Raw genomic sequence first — 23,287 nt, 5'->3', positions numbered from 1 at the left:
CTTAAGTTCAACAAATTACTTCATACGCATCAGAGACCTTGAGTACCTCAGAGTATTTGGCCATGACCCAATTCATAATTACTTGTAACCTGCCGACATTAGCGACACGAAGTGTTCTGAAGAAGTGTGGGAGAATAAGGCGTGTGCTGCTGTTGTTCTGGTAAATATTTAAACATCAACCAACACCACTGAAGCAGATTATCTTATTATCTCATTGACGTTCATGGAACCTTGATGTGAAAGTTGGCTACCAGATTTCCTACAACAGTGACTGCATTTCAGAAGTACTTAATTGGTGATCTATTTCAATGCTGTATAGATTCATACAGCATTGCCGCAGGCCTTTTGCCCCACTCTGTACCAACCATCAAGTAGCCATGTATATTAATCCCATTTACGAGCACATGGTCCATAGCCTGTGTCTTGGCAATTCAAGTGCTCATCTAGATACTTCTCAAATGTTCTGAGAGTCTTTGAGCCCACCATCTTAGACAATGCATTCCAAACTTAAGGGTGAAAAAAAATTCTTCCTTGGATCCCCTCTAAACCTTTTACTCCTTGCCTGAACCCTATGCTATGGGGAATAGTTTACTACTGTCTACCTATCTAAATCTCTCATAAATCTATATACCTATATCCAGTCTCCACTCAGCCTTCTAAACCAGCCTATCCAGTCCCTCCTCATAACTGAGACACTCCATCTCAGGTGACAACCAGGTGAATCTCCTTTGCACCCACTCTAAAGTGTCCTTCCTACACTATGATGACCAAAACTGCACACAATATTGCAGATGTGGCCTCACCAATGTTTTATAATTAACATTGTAAAACAATTAACAAGAGCACATACTTCTGTGCTCTTCTACTCTGTGTCCCAGTTAATGAAGGCTAGCATTCTGTATGCCTTCTTTAACTTCTTGTCTACCTGTCCTACCCCTTAGGGGATCGTTGACATAGACTAAGTTCCCTCTGTTTCCCAACCCTCCCTAGGCCCCACCATTCACTGTGTATGTCCTACCCTTATTTGACCTCTCAAAATGCATCGCTTCACACTTATCAGGATTAAATTTCGTCTGTCATTGCTCTGCCCAATTTACCAGTTGATCAATATGTTTCTGTAGCTTCACTATCCACACCACCACCAAGTTTTGGTTATATAAGGCTTTGGTTTGCCCTGAGGTAATGAAAGGCATGCGGTTTTTTCCTTGATCCACAAAGTTTTGCTCTCCTCACAAGTTTTATGATATTGAGGTTTTAGAAAGAGATTAGGGGAGGCTCACAAGATTAATTCACTCTCAAGCATCCTTCAGCCTAAGCCCCACAATATGCTCATAGAGCTGGACTTATTTATTCATCAGAGAAGCGTAGAATCACGAGTGATTGGATCAGGACTTCAGTTTCAGAGAATAACGGTCCTACTGAAATATATTGTAGTGAACAATGGTTCACTGAATTCCATCAAGAACTGGCTGGAGTGGTGCAGGTTGTTTTGTTAAAGAGGTGAGTAATGTTTGTGGTTAGTCAGGGTCAGCAAAGTCTCCTCCGCTAATATGATCTGCATAAGGGAGTTAGGGAGAACATTTCGAGATCTTTTTTCCCTCTTTGACCAGAGGCTTTAGCTGATGCTTCACTCTTCTTATAGGGACATACGGTATCTGCGTGAGGTAGGGAATGTCCGCACATGAATTACTAGCTAAGCCGCTCATAATTTTATGTACCAAAATCAAGTCTTCACTCCACCACTCCATTGTGTGGGATCGTCTTGTCTGGCCAATCATGACATCCTGACTGCTTGTCCTGGTAGGCTTGATACCAGGCTGCTCTCCTCCAGTGTTGATGTGTAAGATCACATATCAGCACCTATGATTTGGCAGGAAGACTGCAGCCTTCAATTGGTAGGTGAAGTTGGCCTGATCTTAGCCACTGTTTTGGCATTGAGATCCTTCAGTACCGTTGCTGAAACGTACTGGCCACAAATTTATATGGTGGGAAACCTGGTGAAAAGGCATCGTCAGGACTGAAAGGTGCTTGAGATAAACTATGCGAAAACAAGAAGCCGTTTACGGCTATCCCAAAGCTCATGGCTTATAAGATTTAAGGAGGAAAGAAAATCTGGGGCAAGATGAAGCCTTGGCCAATTCTGTAAAGACGAGTTGAATGAGTTAGCATGGTAAGCAATACAGTAGGCCGTAATTGGTTTATTATTGTCACATGTACCGAGGTACAGTGAAAAACTTTGTTTTACATGCCATCCATACAGATCATTCCAAACACAAGTACATCGAGATAGTACAAAGGGAAAAGCAATAAAAGAATGCAGAACATAGTGTTACAGTTACAGAGAAAGTGCAGTGCAGGTAGAGAAATAAAGTACAAGGGCCATGACAAGGTAGATTGAGAGACCCAGAGTTCTTCTTTATCATACAAGAGTCATGTTCAAGCATCCTATAACAGCAGAATAGAAGCAGTCATTGAGCCTGGTGGTGTGTGTATCGTCTACCCAATGGAAGGGGAGAGAAGAGGGAATGACTGGGATGGGGGGGGGGGTGTCTTTGATTATGTTGGCTGCTTTCCTGAGGCAGTGGGAAGTGCAGGCAGACACTATGGAGAGGAAACTGGATTTTGTAATGTGCTGGGCTGTGTCCACAACTCTCTGCAATTTCTTGCAGTCTTGGGCAGAGCAGTTGTTGTACCAAGCTGTGAAGCATTCGGCTAGTATGCTTTATATGGTGCATCTATAAAAAATGGTGAGGAAAAATGGGAACATTGACATTTAAGGAGCAAGGACTGGGTTCTAGGAGGAACAAGAATAGAAAGTACAAGAGAACACTAGCAAGAGTGGTGACTTGGGCCATTGCAATCTTACAAGAGAATCTCTAAGATCACAAAAGCACAACAGATGCTTTACTTGATTTCTCTCCATGGAGAATCTTTCGATATTTACCAGTAGGGGTCAGCATAGGAGATTGTTAGATCGTGAGACTCTCACAAATAACAATTGAAGCTAAGGTGGAGTGTATCCTGTAGACTGTCACAGCAGACATGCCATTCCATTTTTACCCAAAATGACCGTGTAATCGTTACTCTAATGCACTGATGGAATATAGCTAACTCCTTCTGTAACAGAAGAACAGTTATATCAAAATAAGAGATTTTTATACAAGAGGAATCAGAGATTCCCATTCCCACCTCTCAGGATCCTAAATGCTTCTTCACTTTCCACTCCTAGGAGACAGCGTCCATAAATGTTACATTTGATCAATCCTACACTCACTGATAAATCACAGCATTTTGGATGTCTTTTGCTGCCTCAGTGGGGTCAGGTATCAGCTGGTGTGGTGGTTGGCCAGACAGAAAAGTGGAGTTATGGGCCCCCGCTTTTTTGCAGCTGGATCCATAGATGAACAGAATCAAACATTAAAACTTGTTTTGGGAGTGGGATAAATCATAGGAATGTTGGAACAAGGGTAGGTCATTCAGATCATTAATCCTGTTTTATAATTAAGTAATGGCCAGCTTGTTCATCAACCTTATTTTCTTGCCCTTGTTGAAGATTCCCACATACCCTAACCCAACAAGTTAATTACTCTCAGCCTTGCAAGCTTTGATTGACCCAACATCCAGATTTCCAGAATTTCGCTCTCTGCCAGAAGAATCACTTTCTGATTTCAATCCTGAGTGGTTTGACCCCAACTTTAAGATTAAGGCCTCCCCTCCCCCATCCACTCAAGCCCGCACAAGAAATCTATCCACCTACCAAATCATTGCAACGTTTTAAACCTGTCAATGTGTTCATCCTTCAAACAGAATTACAATAGCAGGCAACAAGAAACTCAGTCTCTCTCTTGTGGACTGAATGTAGGTGCTCCACAATGGGGGTCAGCCAATCTGTGTTTGGTTTCTTCAATGTAGACGCGATCACATCATGAGCACTGAATTCAATACAGTGATTCCTTGATTTGTGGAAGGACAGCAGTCCTTGAAAGCTTTTTGTTAAGCAGACTTTTGTGAATCAAAAGGCTTTTCCCATTAATTGGAAGCTAAAAATTCAGGTTGCTTTCCAGAGCTCAATTTCGGTAAAGCAACCAAACATATAAAGGTACATTAATAAAAGTATCTGAAATCATAAAAATATTACTAAATTAACAAATACATTTGAAATTAAAACAAATATTGTACCTCCTTGGTGTATTCACCAAGTGGAAGTGGTGGGTTTGCATGCTGGGTGATGGTGATAGAAGCAAGGGCAGGGGTGTCACTGGTGTTCAGATGATGCTGACATAGGTGAATCTGTGCTTGATGCAGCTCGTGCTGTTGATGGCAAGGGCTCTTCCCGTGACTTTTCCTGGTTGACTGATGAAGAAAGCTAAATTCAGGCATCAGAAGAAGTCTGGACAGCTCTCCCTCACTGATAAATCTCCTTATTAAGTTCCTATATTTGGGGAAGGCCGATTTCAGTATCATTAAACAGGACCTGGCAAAAGTAGACCGGGAACAATCACTTCCAAGTAGGACTAGAGCAAAAAAAAACAAACTGCTGGAAGAACTCAGGATTGGATGCAGATTCTTGATCCTAAACATTGACCATTCCTTTGCCTCCACAAATACAGTTTGACCTGCTGAGTTCTTCTAGTAGTTTGTTTTTTTTTGCTCCAGATTACATCATCTGCAGTCTACTGTGTCTGCAAGTCGGTCTACATTGGACAGGTGGAGTCATTCAGAAGTATTATAATGAGAGTTCAGGATCAACATGTTCCCATAAGGTATGGTTATCAAGTACAAGGAACCTGGATATTGAGGATATCGAGAGCTGGATAAAGAAAAATTGGGAAGCATTGAGGCAGGCATAGACAACTGAAAACAGGGGAGGCCCTTCAGGAGTGTAGAAAGTCACAGAGTCATAGAATCATAGCGTCATGCAGCACTGAAATGTCCTTCGGTCCAACTAGTCCGTGCCGACCAAGATTCCCATCTAAGCTAGTCCCTTTTGCCTACATTTGGCCCATATCTCTCTAAACCTTTCCTATCCATGTACCTATCCAAATGTCTTTTAAATGTTTTTATTGTCCCTGCCTCAACTACTCCATATAATGACTACCCTCTCACCCTAAACCTATTCCCTCTAGTTTTTGATTCCCTTTCCCTGGGAATTCACCCTATCTATGCCTCTCATGTATATGCACCTCTGTAAAATCACCTTCATTCTCCTATGCTCCAGTGAAAAATGTCCCAACCTGCTCAACCTCTCTCCATAACCCAGTCCCTCAAGTCCCAGTAAATCTCCTCTGCACTCTTTCCAGCTGAATGGCATCTTTCCTATAGTAGGGTGACCAAAACTGAACACAATATTCCAAATGTGGCTTCACCAATGTCATACAAAAGCATTGGGGGTACTTAAAAAAATAAATTAGAAGGGGAAAGAGAAGCACAAAGTATCACTGACATACAAGATTAGGGAAAATCCCAATGCATTTTATGTATATTAAAAAAAAGTGAATAACCAGAGAAAGAGTAGGGCCTTTAGGGACCAAAGTGGCAATCTGTGCATGGAGCAAGAAGACATGGGTCTCAAGTGAACACTTCTCATCTATATTCCCTGAACAGAAGGGCATTGTAGTTGGAGAATTCAGGGAGTGGACACCAAAATTCCAGAACATGCTTTCATTAAAAAAGAGTAATTGGATGTCCCAATGGCTTAAAGATGGGTAAGTTCCCAGGGTGATGAGATGTAGCCTATGCTGCAATGGGAGGCAAGGAGCAATGGAGCCCTGTCAGAGATTTTTAAATCTTTGGTGGCCAACAGATGAGGTCCCAGATGACTGGAGGACAGCAAATGTAGTACCTTTATTCAAGGAGATTAGCTGGGATAAACCAGGTAATTACAGACCTGTGAGCCTAAAGTCAGTGATAGGGAAGTTATTGGAAAACATTCTGAGGGACAGGATTAATATACACGGGAAAGGTAAGGAATAATCAAGTGTGGCTTTGTTAGAAGGAGATCCTGTCTGACCAGTTTGATTGAATTTTTTGTAGTTGTAACAATATGTAAGACAAGGACAGTATGGTTGACATAGTCAACATGGACTTCAGTAATGCCTTTGCCAAGGTCCCACATGGGAAACTGGCCCATGGGTACCAAGGAAAACAGGCAAATTGAATCCAAAATTGGCGTGGTAATTGGAAGATTGTTTTTGAGATTGGAAGCCTGTGACCAGTGCTGGGACCCTTACTGCTAATGATTTAGATATGAATATAGGAGGTATGATTAATAAGCTTACAGATGACAAAAACTAGCAATGTTGTTGACAGTGAGTGTGATAGTCTTAGGCTACCAGATGATATTGATCAGTTGGTAAAATGGGCAGAACAATGTCAGATGGAGTTTAATCCTGATAAGTGTGAGGTGGTGCATTTTGAGAGGACTAATAAGGGTTAGACATACATAATAGATGGTGGGTCTGAGTATGTACCGAGCAACAAAGGGACATTGATATACATGTGAAATGATCCCTGAAGGCAGCAGCACTGGTAGATAAGGTGAAGAAGGTACACAAGGTTCATGCTTTCATGAGCCAGGATATTGAATATAAGAGCAGGCAGATTATGGTACAACTTCACAAAATATTTGTAAGGCCAAAGAAGGAGTATTGTATATATTTCTCGTCTCCACACTATAGGAAAGATGTGCTTGCATTGGAGAGGGTGCAGAAGAGATTCACAAGGATGTTGTGTGGGATAGAATGTTTCAGTTATGAGAAGAGACTGGATAGGCCTGGTTTGTTTTCCTTGGAGCAGAGGAGGCTGAGGGGAGAACCTGATGGAGGTATATGAAATTATGAGGGATACAGAAAGGGTAGATAGTGGGAAACTTCTCCCCATTGCAGAGGTGTGTAAGGGCAGAAGTTTAGAGTAGGGGGCAAGAGGTTTAGAATGGATCAGGGAAAGAATTTTTCACAAGAGGGTGTTTCAGAAAATGGAATGCACTGACTGATATGTGATGGAGGCGGGTAACTTCACAACATTTAAGAAGTATCTGGACGAGCAATCGAATCGGCAAGGCACAGAAGGCTAAGACCAAGCACTGGTAAATAGGATTAGTATAGATGGGTATTTAGATAAGATAAGACAAGGTAAGATAAGATATCTTTATTAGTCACATGTACATCGAAACACACAGGGAAATACATCTTTAGCGTAGAGTGTTCTGGGGGCAGCCCACAAGTGATGCGACGCTTCTGGCGCCAACATAGCATGTCCACAACTCCCTAACCTGTATGTCTTTGGAATGTGGGAGGAAACCAGAGCACCCGGAGGAAACCCACACAGTCATGGGGAGAATGTATAATCTCCTTACAGACAGTGGCCGGAATTGAACCTGGGTCGCTGACATATTTGATGGTTGGCAGGGATATGGTAGGACAAAATGCCTCTTTCTATGCTGTATAACTTTGACACTAAACTCATTGGAAACAAAGTCGTCAGGGATGCAAGCTATCCTTAGAATGTGAACGTTTTAACCCCAGTATCCTTTAGCTGAACCTGTACTTAAGAATTGAACAAATCATCTAGATGTGGTCTGATAAATTGACTATCCCACATCATCTGAGCAGCTGAGGCAAGCTGAGACATTTTAGTGTGGGACTGGATTCAGACTGACTAAAGTAAGAACAGAAGGTCTTCTTCCCAAAGGACACAAGTAAACCAGCTGGCTTTTAGAACAACCTGGCAGTTACGATAACTTCTACTGATAACAAATGTTCTTATTTACTGATTTTTTTTATTAGTTAATTCTGACATTGAGTCACTTGTTGGCCAGACGTATTCAGTCAAAATTAGAAATATGGTCAAATTCAATTTGGCATCATGTGACGTCCTTTGAAGAAGCAAACCTGCTACATTTAATACACTGGCCTATGTGTCACTTTAGTCAAAATATAGCAGATGGGAGGTTAAATTTAATAAAGAAAAGAGTACTGTTCAGAGAAAGAAAAATTGAAGCCTCTGTATCTTCCATGGGACTATAAAAGTAGCTGAGGATAAAGGTGATCTACTTGTTATAATGGTTACTCAACATACCTGATCAATGCAGAGTGACAGGCACCAAGGCAAACAGAGTGCTGAGCTATGGAATTAGAACAACAGAGTGTAGTCAGGTTTAATTTTATTCATTCCACGAGCGAGGCTGGTATTTATTGCCCATCTCTCACTGGTCTAGCATCTAAGGTCAGCTAAGCTATGTTGGTGAGGGATTGGAGTCACTAATAGACTAAAAGTAAGAACAGTAAATCTTCTCCCCAAATGACACTAATGAACTATTTGACTTTTAGAACAATCCAGCAGCCATGATAAGCTTTACAAATACAATTGTTTTTTCCTTTCCTGATTTTTCTTTTAAGTTTTCAAACTGCCATGGTGGAATTTAAACTCACTTTGTGGTTCAGGCCTCTGCTTCTAATAGTCCAATAAAATAACCACAGTGTGCCCAAACTTACAGTCTTGAATTACTTTGCACAATATGGGGGAATTTAAAGAGTGGTCTTTCAGATAAAGTAAGCATTCATAATTTTCTCAGTGCAGTCCCTGCTCCACTGTTATAACTTCATTGGGAAGTACATGAAAACTTCTCTTACCCATACTCACACTTCTAACAAACATTATATGCCAGAAGATTTGAAGGTCCAAGGAAATTCTACCAAGATTTCACCACCGGCAGCTTTCTGAACTTTGACTTATTAATGTCAAAGTTCAGTTCTGAACGTATTGACATTGAGTTATGATGAGTTACACTTCCATGAGTATCATTCATCAACTGATACCATTATTCACAAGTTGTCAGTCTACACAACTCAAGACCTGCCTCTGATGAAGTCAATGCCCTATAGCACTTGCTGAATCAGAATCTTATGGCATAGCAGAGGCCATTTGACCTGTTGTGTCTGTGCCAACTCATTTAAAAAGCCATCCAATTAAATCTATTCACTTCCTCTTCACTCACAGGTCTGCAGATTTGTATTATCAACTATATATCCAATTCCTCTTCAAATCATGACTAGGTGCGCAATTTAACCTTTGCAAAGCCTGGCGTCAGTGCTCACCCCTCGACTACCAAAATAGCTGAGATCAGCAATTCATTGTGATAGAATCTCAATCAGTACTGAGCAACCAGTGAAACGTTCTGAAAACATTGGGGATCATATCAACGGTTACTCACGGTTTACAGCACAGCTACATGTGATTGGACCAAACAAATATACATTAATTCTCCACATGAGTTGCCTGCCACTCCACCATATTATAGATGCTATGTGGTTGTAACTTGTGAAACTAGGGAACGGTGTGTCATGGGAAGAGTTGGACCACAGGCTGTGATCCTGAAAATCGGTTGACATGCCAGCGCCAACCTGTGGGATCCGTGAGAGGGGATCCACTGCAGATGCTGGAAATCTGAAATTAAAACAGAAAATACTGAAACACTCAGCAGGTCAGACAGCATCTGGGGAAAGAGAAACAGAGTTAGCGTTTCAGGTCAAAGACCCTTTGTCAGAGCAATCCTTGGAATTAGAATTGGTTTATTATTGTCACATGTACCGAGAGACAGCGAAAAGCTTTTGTTTGCGTGCCATTCAGACAGATCATTCCATTCATAAGAACACTGAGGTAGTACAAAAGGAAAACAAAATGCAGAATATAGTGTTACAGTTACAAAGAAAGTGCAGTGCAGGTACCAAGTAAAGTGCAAGGGCCATGACAAGGTAGATTGGGAGATTAAGAGTATATATTTTAGCATATGATAGGTCTGTTCAAGAGTCTTATAACAGCAGAATAGAAGCTGTCCTTAAGCCTGGTGGTATGTGCTCTCAAGCTTTTGTATCTTCTGCTTGATGGGAGGGGGGATAAGAGAGAATGTTCAGGATGGGAGGGATGCTTGATTATGTTGGCTGCTTTCCTGAGGCAGCGTGAAATGTAGACAGAGTAAATGGAGGGGAGGCTGGTTTGTGTGATGGACTGGGCTGTGTTCACAACTCTCTGTTCCTCAGCCTGAAACATTAAACCTGTTTTTTTCTTTCCATAGGTGCTGTCTGACCAGCTGAGTGCTTCCTGCATTTTCTGTTTTTTATTTCTAATTTGCACAAGCTTGGGTCAACTGTGCAAGCTGAAAATTCTCTTCCTGCCTGTTTTGGGAGTAAACACCACTCACAAGATCATAGCCATGTTCCCTTTCAGATTTTGGAGTGTAAATTTGTGTTTTGGGATCTCAGCAGCCTGCTTTCCCAGAGGGCAAAATGTCTGATCTCACTTCGAGTGCACAATCCATGCTGTATTAGATCCCTATAATATTGGGAAATGAGAACTTCTTATACAATGCTTGCCTGAACAGCAAAATATGTAGATTTATTTCACAAATAATAACTGCAGTACATTCAGCAATTTAAGATATAAAGTGCTAAATGTAGTATGTGAAGGTGTTTAGTCAAAGAGTTTACTTCTGGCCTTTAGCTTATTTCATACCTGGGTCCGTTGTAAACTAATTGAAAGGGATTGATTGTTGTAATTAGTCTGCAAGGGTGACCCTGAGCCTCCGGTTTCCTGTCACTTTAATTCTCTGTCCCACTTGTACTCTGACCTCTCGTTCTTTGGCCTCCTACACTGCTTCAATGAACCGCGACCTAAGCTTGAGGAAAATCTTCCAGTGTAGCACGTTACATCTTTTTGGACTCCACACTGAATTTAGCAAATTCAAATTATCAGCCATTTCAGTCTTGTAACTCAGCCTCCCAGCATCATTATTTCCCCTTTCTCCACTTACTGTAGGCTTAAATTTCATTTCTCTCCTACTATTTACACCTCTCCCAGGGCAATGTCTTCATCTCCAGTAGCTATTACTACCTCCATTCAGCCAGGGCCACTACTTGTGTCTTTCAGCCTCTCTTGGTCTGCACCCTGTCACAGACATTCCTTTTGTTCTCCCCACCCCACCACCCCACTTTCTCTGTAACTTGAAGCTTTTCTTATTTCAAACATTTCCTACTTCTGATGAAAATTCATTGACCTGAAATGTTAGCCACCTTTCTCTCTCCATAGATGTTACCTGACAGGCTGAGTATTTCCAGCATTTTCAATTCTTATTTTTTGATTCCAGTATCTGTGGTATTTTGCTTTTGTTATAACACATTGTATTTTGCAGGCTATAATGTTCCTTGTCCTTAAAGTAGCATAGTTACTAACTTCTATGAGCAATCTTACACACTGAAAATGGACAGGTTCCAATTTCTACTTCAATATTTGAAAAAAATAGTCCATCACTGTATGCAGAAAACACATTGCGCATTTTACAAATGGTTATGGGTGTTATATCTGGTTACAGATATCGCACTTCATGAACATTTTGCAACCTGAAACTTACAAGCACATTTCAATCTGCAAAGCCCTCAAACCCAATGAATAAAATAAACTCCGTTTGACCTCTGCCACATTTGTTTTTAGCAATTAGACTTCTTGTTCTTCTTACACACAGATCTATCTTCAAAGCAGAATATTACACTAAACAGTTTCTGGTGTAACAATTCTATCCTGTGAAACTGAACTTGTACAACTCAGAAGAAAGGCCTGGGTACTGCCTGCATTTCTCTGTCTGATAGGCATTACGGAGCACTGGTTCTTGATGCATTGAATCAGTTTTCCTGATGTATCAAGTGCCTGAGATCCGAGCTCTGTTATTTAGTGTAGGGGGCAAGACAGCAGGAGCCCTGGTAAGTGTTTGGGAAACCCAGAAATATGGGAAACACTGAAGACCTGCCAAGTTTAAAGGTAACACCTGATTTAAATTGTTTACTCAGTCTTCTGTCCAGCAGTTTGCCAGATTGAGGCTGGCTGAGTGCCCGGTGGGAAAGCCTTGGGGTAAGACCACAGCCAGAGACCAAAGAGGAGGAGAAACAGGAAGAGAGAGAGAGAGAGAGAGGGAGAGAGAGAGTGGGGGATAAGGTAGGGGAAGAATTGGACAAGACTGGATATCGCAGCTGGGAAGTTTGGAGAATCACCTCAGCTTGGGCCTGAGGGAAAGCACTCCTGCTCCTCCTGGATGTAAGCAATGAATTATAAAAACATTTACCTGCTGAATCCAGCAGTTCTTGCCTCTCTTCAGCTGCTGATTTTCCTGAGGCACATTGTTAAATCCAAACCCTGCTGCTACAATCTGAGGCAAAAGCAAATGCTGGAAATCAGGTATGAGAAGAGATGATGCTGGAAATACTTCTCTGTGAAGAGACAAACAGAGTTAAAGTTTCAGTCTGATGACCTTTCATCCCAAATGAAACTAGTTATGATGAAAGTCATTGGCTCTTAAGTAATAACCCTGTTTCTCTCTCCACAGATGCTGCCTTCCAAAAGCATTATGATTACGGAGGCAGGCTGAAAGCAAGATACTTCCCTCAACACCACCCATATTCAAGTGGAAGGGGTATATTTGTGATTGGGTCATGAAAAGGTTTCTCATGCTTAAGAATTTAACTCCCACCAGTTCCACACATCCTGGTACAGTTATAATTCTTCTCTTAATTCCTTGAGTCCCTGGTTAAAATCAGAACATAAACATACTAGTATGAGCAATGAAATATCACAGATTTGTGACAGGGCAACCACTTGAGGTTGATGTTTTGAGATTGCAGGCTGAGGAAGCATTCTTGCAATCGGTGCATCTCAGGGGCACGACGGTGCTGCGGGTAGTGCAGCTGTCTCTCAGCTCCAATGTCCCCAGCTCGATTTGGACCTCCATTGATGGCTGAATGGAGTTTGCATGTTTGCTCTGTGACCGCATGGGATTCCCCCCAGTGCTCTGGTTTCCTCCCATCCATGTCCCAAAGACATGCTGGAGGTTAGGTTAATTGGCCACTATAAATAATCAGTTGTATAGGTGGCTGTTGGGGGAATCGGGTGTGTGGGGGGGGCGTGGGGGAATTGCTAATGGGCGTATGTGAAATAATAGTTTTACAGGAAGGAATGTAGGCAAGTGGGATTGTTTGTTTTTCTCTGAGAGCTGGCATAAACTCAATGGGCCAAATGGCCTCCTATAAGAAAATATGGAAATTATTCTGTAGCTGGACTGTGCTGTTCCTGATCCTAGGAGTGCTTACTGCTGATATTGGATGGTGCAAATGATGACATCTATCACCTTGAAGGGCTCAAAAATTTACCTGAGCAAAATAACTATACTACATGAATTGACTGAATGAATTGAATTACAATTTTTTTTCTGAAATAATACGAGAATTCACTTTTGCATTTGTTTCAGGATTTCCATGAGGAGCACCTGCAAAGTGAGTGTGAGAAATTGGAGACCCATCTATTAAATGATTAGTGGCTCTGACAGAGAACCTTACTGGCCACTGCTATTCCTCAAGGGTCAACATTTGTTTTCAATATGGTCTTTGCTTTGGCAACTGTACTGTTGATGGTTTATAAATAACCCTGTTAATGATATTTGAGTTAGGTACAGCTCTCCCTTTCCCTGCTACCCCAGCCTCTTCTCCCTCCTCCCCTTTTCCTACCAATCTTGCTTATGGAATCTATCCCTGTGCTGAAATATCTTCAGTCAGCAGAACCTCAGTGATCAGCAATTTTCCCTTCAATTCTGCATAGAGCTGTGGCATTAAGTGCTGAGTATGAGACAAATCTTCATTAATCTAGCCAGCGCATGTTTTGGTCACTAATATCAGCTAATCTGCAGATTTCTGCAGCTAAAACTGAGTTAAAGAGCAATGCTGCTGGATAAAAGAGTGAGACCCAGAGACAGTGCAAAACTTAGGAAAAATTGATAGATGCAATCAATGGGCTCACTTGGCTCACTCCAGCTGCTGGGCCTGTTGTCCTCAATGTTCTATCGTCAGATTCTGAAGACACAAGCTTTGTTGCGGTTCTGGATTCACTTTTGACTTTGTGTCTGAGTTTTTGGGCAAGATAGAAGAGAATCCCTCATTCAGCTCCATGGCAACTAGCTGGAAGTAGATCCATAGAATCAGCAGGCTTTTTCTCAGTGGTCAATCCAAAATGGCAGGTATTCATGAAGACATTGGTTTGTGGTGCAGTAAATGGAAATATCTACTTTCAGTGAAAATCTGAACGGAATTTCAGTGGATGGTATTTCTCCTTTCCTGAAGACTGCAGCATCCAAGGATTACATCCTACCATTCTGTATCCCATTCCTTGGTGTAAGCAATGAGAAGGAACTTACATGAAGGGTCACTTGACTGCTTTCCATGGAAGTGTCCAAAGGAAACAGGTAGATTCCTGTTACTAATAGTAAGCTGGGAGTGATGGGGTGGTGATTGTAGAGGCTGTGGGAACCCTGTAGAAGTTAAAGCTAAATTACTTCTGACAGTTTATTTATTTAAAAAAAAATTTTTTTTAATTTTTAAAAAAATTTTATTTACAGCATGGTAACAGGCCTTTCCGGCCCAACGAGTCTGCACCGCCCATTTTAAACCCAAATTAACCTACCCATACATCTTTGCAATGTGGGAGGAAACTGGAGCACCCAGAGGAAACCCATGCAGACACGGGAGAACGTACAAACTCCTTACAGACAGCGATAAGAATCGAACCCTGATCAGTGGCGCTGTAATAGTGTCGTACTAACTGCTATGCTACCGTGCTGCCCTATTATGTAAATCAGAAAAAATAATCCTGCTTTCACTTAGCACATATTTCCCAGAAAGGACCATTAAAATGGGAATAAGCTAACATGTATGTCAAGCCTGTCCACCATTCAGTTAAATCATAAATATACTTAGGTTCTGAGTAAAGCTATCAATCTGAAACATTAACTCCATTTCTTTCTCCACAGATGCTGACTGACTGACCCATCTTTTCTTGCTTTTTTTTGTTTTTATTTCAGTTTTCCTGCCTCTGCAGTTTTATTTTACTGATGAATCAAGCATAGGGGAAATGATTAACCATTTAATTAATAAACATAATACATTTAATGAAAAACCATGAACAGAATCTTGCTTCCAGAGAGCTGATATAAATGATGAACTATTTGGTGTCCTTCTACACTGTCAAAACATTTTGCCTTTTGAATGAAATTTATTTGTAAATGTTCTATCAACGACCATTGGTCTTAGGGGTTAACAAAACCAATCAAATTGCCTTTCCCATGGAAATCACGCTTAACGGAGAAGAGCTCAAATACTTGGATGCACAAGTTAAAATTGAGGGAGGTAGGAGCCAGAGGGAAATCAGACAGAAGCAGTAGATATGGAATTTCATGGAATGCTATTGAAGCAGACGGCATAAATGGATTTTGTATATAATTAGATGTGTTTGCAGAGAGTGAAGAATTGTTGGATGTGGTGAGCAGATTGATGTGGGGGAAGGGAGTTGGGCTTTGATCTCTCATACTTGTTAGGTTCAGCAACCTTTTCCTGCTGGCAGAAATGTTACTGTTTATTCAGAGCTGAATTCTTATGGCCCTCCATTAATTCCCATTCATATATTCAATTATCTATACGTTGCTAAAACAGTAAATGAAATGAAGTTCAACACCAAAGCAGGCTATTGCAGGTGTCTTTTTTTAAATAAGAGATTGTTCTAGCTTTTCATTAAGTTGAGAGGATGGTGGTGCCACAAAATTCCATTCATCTCAGTTTGTGTAACCTCTGCTACAGCACAGCAGTGGTCAGCAACCACAAGATTCTCCTGCCCAGCTCAGAGGTTGGTAGTGGGCTAACCTTACATCAGGGTCCATATTTAGCCCACAGCTTAAACCCAGCTCATTGACAGGACTGAAACAGTAAGTGTTAGTTTGCACTGACTCTCATTTGCTCCATTTAAAGGCTGTTTAATAGTAGGCGCAGTAACTCTGGTCTCCAATGGCAGTGCAGTAATTAAAATCACTAATGGCTGATGCTCCTAACAGCTGTCAGGGCCTGTAAACAGACAATTTAAAGTAAGTACTCCCAGAGGGAGGGAGAGCAAGAATGTGTAACTGTGTGAGAGAACCAAGAGAATAAAAAACTGACCAACAGAAGAAATCGGAAGGACAAAAAGAGAGCGAAAGCTGGCAGGAAAAAACAGAGCAGAGAGGGAAAAAGACTCAGAATGAGAAAATGGCAAGTAAGGAGATGGGACTGAGACAGAAAAAGACAGGAGATGTTGTAAAGACATGTAAATGTATTAAAAAGGAAGAACAGCAATATAAAATGGGCTGAGGGGAAAAAGTATTGCAGGTAAATGAGAAAAAGAGAATCAGAAATAAAATGAAAGAACAGGAATAACCAGATATAGAGAAGTGCGCAAAGAAAGTCAGAGAAAGTCCAAGGAATAATACAGTCAAAGAAAGAGAAAATACATGTCTATGAGTAAAAGACAAAGAGATAGCGATAGAGAAGGAGAAAATTTGGACTGCACTGATATAAATATAAAAAGTGAGATGTGACAAAACTGATTTCCTTGAGTGACAGTGGAAGAAACACCATAGTTGACTACAATGGGAACAACCTGCATTTATATAATGCCTTTGGAAGAATAAAACATTGTAACACTTTACTACAGCTTAAGGAAATAAAATTATAACAGCTGATCAAAGCTTGAAGAAAGCCAGAATTTTTAAGGAAGGCCTTTAAAGAGGACAAAAAAATCGGTGAGATGGAATGGTTTAAGGAAGAAGAGCCACAAAAGGCTTTGGAAGGTGGAGGCACAACCATTAATCATGAGGCAAAGGGGAAACTCCACTGTGGACAGTTGAAAAAAGGTGGTGGTTGCTGGACTGGGGAAAGTTACATGCATGAAAGGCGATGGACTTACTTGAACAAAAGGCAGGGATTTTATAATTGCATTGCTAGACCTGACCTAATGTAGGTCAGTGAGCACAGATCTATTGGGTGAACAGAAGTTGGTCTAAGCATAGGGATGTTAGATCTATAAGCAGGAGTAGGCCATTTGGCCCTTCAAATCTACTGTGCCATTCATCAATGCTGATCCAGTCTTGACCTCAGTGCCACTTTCCTACTTTATTCCTATATCCTTTGATTCCTTAGAATCTAGAAATCTATCCACCTTGGCTTTGAATGAAGTCAGTGACTGAGTCGCTGCAAGAATCTGGGGTAAAGAATTCCAAAGGTTTAACACCCCTTTTGCATGAATAAATTTTTCATCATCACAGTACAAAAGACCTACCACTTATTCTGAGACATCCAGAGGAAACATCCTCCCCATATCCAGCCAGTTGAATCCTGTGAGAATTTTGCATATTTCAGTGAGATCTCCTCTCATTCTTCTAAATTTTAGAAAATATGGGCCCAATCTCTCCTCATATGGCAAACCTGCTCTCCCTGGAACTGGTCTGGTGAATCATGGCTGCATTCCCTATCTAGCAAGAGTGTTTTGTTTTAGGTAAGGAGACCAAAACTGTACACAATACTCCAAGTGTGGCTCAACAAGGACCTGTACAATTGCAGTAAGATATCTTTACTCCTGTACTCATTGAAGTCCTGCATGTTGGCTTTTAATGTCTGGTGTACCAGGTCCCTTTGGACATCAACATTACCCAGTCTCTCATCATTTAAAAAATATTCTGTTTTTCTGTTTTTTGCAACAAAGTAGAAACACTACAATTTTCCATCTTGTATAGCATCTGCCACCTTCTTGCTCTAACAGTCAGCATGTCTGTTTCCCCTTGAAGCGTCTTTACATTCTCCTGCCTATGGAAAAACCCATCTAGTCTTCAATCATCAATAAACTTGGAAATATAACATATGCTCTTCTTAGCCAAACCATGAATAGCTGGGGCCCAAGCACCAATTCCTGTGGTCATCACGCATCACAGCCTGCCAAACTGAGAAAGATTTGTTTATTCCCACACTGTACTTTCAATCCAATAACCAATTTCCAATCCATGTACGAAATAAAATGGAAAATCTGGAAAAACTCAGCAGGTCAGACAGCACCTGTGGAAAGAGAAACAGGGAGGGGTAGCTCTGTGTCCTCTTGTTTGGAACCTTATCAAAAGCTTTCTGAATATTCAAATGCACCACATCCACTGGCACTTCCTTTATCTATTCACTTTCTCAAAGAACTCCAGTAGATTAATCAAACATGAGCCTCCTTCCATAAATCCATGCTGACTCTGTTCAACTCTATTACTCTTTTCCAGGTGTTCAGTGATTACATCCTTCATTATAGGTGTCAGCATATTCACTATTACTGACGTTAGGGTTACAAGTCAGCAGTTCCTCATTTTCTCTCTCACTTTTTTCTTAAGTAGTTCAGATGTGGGCAGATCTTTTACAGGCACATCTGGTGGGAAGTAAAGAACGAAGAGAGGAACACAAGAACTGATATGACAGCATGTTCTCTGTGACAGAGGAAGGACAGAGAGGAAGAGAACAGCAGAAACCATAAGCAGAAGAGAGGACAGGAATAAAGAAGGGTGAAAGCAACAAAACAGATTGCTCAATAAAAGAGGGAGAAAGCGATGTGATCAGAAAATGTGCTTAGAGAGCACAAAAGGTAGAGAGAGGAGAAAGTGAAACAATAAACTGAAAAAAGTTCAAAATGGGAAAAAAACTAAAAGTAAAACAAAATTGTCGAGAAAGAGATAAAATGACATGTAAAAATGACTGATTAGTAGCTTAAACTAGGAAAAAGAAATGTAAATAAGCAAGTGGGGCAAAGAAATCTAAATGAAGGAAAAGGATAGTTGACTGGGAATGTGTCTGTTACCAGTTTGGGTTCTGCAATGGGCTGTTGGAGGGAAGAGGACTTGGAGAGGAAACTCTCTCACTGCTCAATCATGTTATCTGCACCTGAAAAGGCAAGATTTTGGAAAATAAGTCCTAATGAGTGAAGCATGATATATGTATAGAGGAATTAACCTTCATTTTATGTTTAATATGATTTTAATGCTACTGATAAATTGAATAGGGCATGCCATTTGTTTTTAGAACTTGCTTCAATGTAGATACATTTTATTAAAGGGTAGGCATTTCCTCTCAGTAGGGTAAAGGATTTCAAGTTTGACGCCCTGTCTGTGATGATGCCATTGAAGTAAAGCAAGGTGAAAGCTGGAATCCTAAAACCGGGCAGCGATGGTCCTGTGTACATCAGAGAAAAAAGCAGAAAGGGACAAAAAGGCAGAAAGAAATTAAGTACTTTAAAAGTGCATTCACTGTTGCAATGGAAACACAGCAGATGATTTGTAAAGCAATGTCCCGCAAATTGCAACTAAATTAATAACCAGATAATCTGCTTTAGTAATGTTAGTTGAGGCGTGACTGTTGGCCAGAAGAAGTGTCTCCCATTGTTGTTCAAATAGTACCATGGGATTTCATCATCCTCTCCAGGAGCTTAAGAGAGAATATTACGATAAAATGATAAAGTTGCTGGCTAGGAATAATAAGATAATATTAATCATGTAAATAGCTCTATATTTTTTTTATTTCTAATGGCAGGGCAGTAACATTTTGATTTGTGTTATAAAATTCACTTTAATTAAAAGCAATCTTTCTGTGTGACATCCCGCAGCCTTCTCAAACCAATTCCTAATTAATACAGATTACTGAATAGACTCTTCCCAGTCTATATGCATGTGTTTTCCTGAGTAATATTGAGAAAAGAAAAAAGACAGATTGCAAACAGTCACATTTTTAATCGTCATCGTTAAGCAGTAAGGGTACTTTTGCCAGAAATGAATCAAGTTAGAATTTTATTATATTTTAATTATATTTAGCGATGTAATAAATTGAATTCACAGAAAAAAAGTTATTAACTTCAGAGTTGTCTCCTAAATGAGAGAAAAGGAATATAATTTTAGGAAAGAATGGATTAGTTAGTTCGAACATTTCTGTACTCAATCCCTTGAAGCTTCGAATCGACGAAAAATTGCTTCTGTAATCCACTTCTGCAGGATTCATCCAACTGCAACACTTTCTAGCCCGTTGTTGTCTGTAATCAATTCAATTTATCAATTTAAACATTGAAATGTATAGAATCCAACGAATATTAATTGCACGTTATTCCTCCCCTCCTCTTGTTGCTGAGAGGGAGTTGCTCCTCTGGCCCGGTGATTGACAGGGCTGAACGATGGATAGATTGATTGACAGCTCCCCTCCCCATTCTTCGGCGGCGTTCGCTCCTCTGTAATGCAAATCGCCGCTGAAGAGATTTTCCATTGGTGAAGGGTGACATCACACACCCCTTTGTGGGCGAGACTAGAAGTCAGGTTATATAAAAAGGAGGTCTGTGAGTCCTGAGAGCTATTTCACTCAGGGTTGGGCCAGAAGCGGTGGATAATAGTGCAAAAGCTCTAATTGACACTTCCCATTCAAAGCGCGTCCACAGTGGGAGACAAATTATTTATTTATTTGTGTGAGCGGCACATTTGATCCATTCAGCACGGATGCAAGCACTCCTCTGCCCTCTTTTTTGAGAAAGAACGAGACACCAACAGCAAGTTCACCTTAAGATTTCGACTGGATCACTACCCGCACGCTCCACTGAAACTTTTTTCTCTGACAAGAGAGAATTTTTCAGAAAAGAAACTTTGCAATCGGAGAGCGAGGAAAAGTGAGTCAGAAGGGGGGAAAGGCTATTGAGAAGAATTAACTGAAAACAGTTATCGGTTCAGATAAGTCGAGCAAAGCCCTTGAGGAGAAAAGGAAATCAAATCACCGTTGTTTTTTTTAAAGAAAAGTAATTTTAAGTTCAGTTGCCGCATGTTCAAGTAAGAGGCGTCTTATACGGGGTTTTATAAATAATTTTGGATTTTTTTTGCATGCATTAGGAAAAAAAATTGGAAGGCGTTTAACTGGAGAGATTTTTAGGACTGATACGGGTCGGTCGCTCCATCCCAGAACTGGATCGCGGCCCCTTCTCTGCAACTTGTCGGCGCGGCCGGTTCCCTCCCCCCTCCCCCCCCCCCCCCCAACCCCCTCCTTCCCCTCTCCTAAATATATGAAGTTGCAATGGCCTCGGACCTCGGCATGAACGCGGACCTGCCCACCAGCCCCTTGGCCATCGAGTACGTGAACGACTTCGACCTGATGAAGTTCGAGGTGAAGAAGGAACCCCCCGAAGCCGAGCGTTACTGCAACCGGCTGCCGGGCTCGCTATCCTCCACCCCGATCAGTACCCCGTGTAGCTCGGTGCCTTCCTCGCCCAGCCTGTGCGCCGCCAGCCCGGGGAGCAGCAGCAGCAACAAGGCTCACCAGTTAGAGGATCTCTACTGGATCAGCAACTACCAGCACCACCTCAACCCGGAGGCTCTCAACCTCACCCCCGAAGACGCCGTGGAGGCTCTGATCGGCAGCTCGCAGAGCCACCAGCACCACCACCACCACTTCGAAGCGTACAGGACGCAGCAGTACCCCGGCGAGGAGCTGCCCGTCAACGGGCACCACCAGCACCAGGCGCCGCCGCACCATCACCACCACCACCACCACCACCACCTCCGCCTGGAGGATCGCTTCTCGGACGACCAGCTGGTCAGCATGTCGGTGAGGGAGCTCAACAGGCAGCTGCGGGGCTTCAGCAAGGAGGAGGTCATCCGCCTCAAGCAGAAGAGGAGGACCTTGAAGAACCGAGGCTACGCTCAGTCCTGCAGGTACAAACGGGTGCAGCAACGGCACATGCTGGAGAGCGAGAAGTCTCTCCTCCAGCAGCAGGTGGACCAGCTGAAGCAGGAAGTGGCCAGGTTGGCCAAAGAGAGGGACATCTACAAGGAGAAGTATGAGAAGATGGCGAGCAGGAGCTACAGAGAGCCGGGCTCGGCCGCTTCCAACCCTGGCAAGAACAATTCCTCTTCCAACGAGTTCTTCCTGTGAGTTGTACTGCGCTCAAACTTCAGAAGGGCAAGAGGGGTGGGTAGGGGGAAGATGCTTCTGATGTGACTTCAAATTAGTGTACAGAACCTTTGTAGCAGAGAAGGTGGAAAGACTGTAAATAATTTGACAAGGACACATGTGGGACTTACTCTGCAGATGCTTTGAGAATTTTTGTTTAATTCGAGGGAATGTTACGGACTCGTTTCAGAAGACTGCAATCCTGGAGAAGAAAATCTTAAATGTGCTGATGTAACGGTCTATTTAAAAGGGAGATAAACGAAAATAAAAACTGCAATTCCATTAGAGGAAAGAAACGAGAAATATATTTAGAAAGGAAAATGAAACTTTACAGGTACAAAAGTAGACTTTTAACCAGAAGAGAAATGTTGCGAAAGTAGTTTCAAACAAATGTGAACTTAAAAAAAACAATCCTGCATGCTGGACATGTATGGCGTTTAAAGTACTCTCTTTTTTGGTACCCAGTTCTGTTGGGATGGGAGAAATAAGCATGGCTCCTGGTTTTAATTTTTACCTTTTCTTCATTTTTCAAGCATCATTGGAGAGCAGCAAGAGGATTAAAAATAGCTGCATTCTGGAATAATCTCTGTAATATATTGGCAATGTCCTGCAATAACACAGGGAGAATGACGGGAAAGGAGGACTTTGTAAGTCTTCTTTCTCCTGCGGTTTAGATTGGTTGAGTGCAGCTGGTGTTTCGTTTTGCAGTTTCACTGTTTTTCATTAAAAAGAACTGTTTAAAAATATGGGGGAAAAATTAAATGACTTGAATATTTAACTGCATTGGAATTGTACATAGAATGGTTTAGGTATCTGCCTTATTCTCCTTTTTTGTTTTGAGCCTATATTTTGCTTGATCAAGTCTTAAAAGAACTTTATAATTAAGAGCATGCAGATAATGTAAAGAAGTGAAAATGGAGGTCATTTAATAATGTAGATAAGAAAAAGCCTACTGCACTATCAGAAGCCGAATTTGTTTTATAAATAAGGCTAATGTTTTTTTTAATGTTGTTTTTAACTTATTATAATTACTGACCTGATTGCTGTTTCACTCTTGGGTTGGAAAAAGAGGGAGGGAAGTGAAATTGAGGAAATTGCTCAGGTTTTATTGCCGATGTTGAGCTTTGATTTTAATTGGGCCAGAATTAACTAATTCCCATTATTATGGAGCAATGAGCTTTGTAGAAAATTACTTATTGGTTTGGCAGGTAATGTAGTGGGAAGGATACTTGCCCTCAAACCCACACCCTTTCAAGAGATTAATGCTGGAGCCATATTGGAAAGTGTATCATTCCTGCATTTCCAGGAGATCAGGAAAAGCAGATATTTCTAGTAAGTTTACAGTGGGGAAACATGAGTTATTTGAACTCTGGAGCCTCTGTGGGAATTTCTGGAATAATTCCTATTTTACTTAACGTAACTTCAGTTTGAAATTCTGCTGACTTTTTACACCA

At 41.3% G+C, this 23,287-nt stretch overlaps 1 protein-coding gene across 1 annotated transcript; it reads left to right on the top strand.

Annotated features, from left to right (window-relative positions):
- Positions 1-20,957: 20,957 nt before the first annotated feature.
- Positions 20,958-22,616, top strand: LOC127574537 (transcription factor MafA-like). Its single transcript, XM_052023590.1, has one exon. It carries the CDS (start codon positions 20,958-20,960, stop codon positions 21,813-21,815), a length of 858 nt encoding a protein of 285 aa, XP_051879550.1. The 3' UTR covers positions 21,816-22,616.
- The last annotated feature ends 671 nt before the right edge of the window (positions 22,617-23,287 follow it).

This window comes from Pristis pectinata, chromosome 9 (genome assembly GCF_009764475.1).
Source record: "Pristis pectinata isolate sPriPec2 chromosome 9, sPriPec2.1.pri, whole genome shotgun sequence".
Lineage (NCBI taxonomy): Eukaryota > Metazoa > Chordata > Chondrichthyes > Rhinopristiformes > Pristidae > Pristis > Pristis pectinata.
This window is presented reverse-complemented; position numbering and strand designations above follow the sequence as displayed.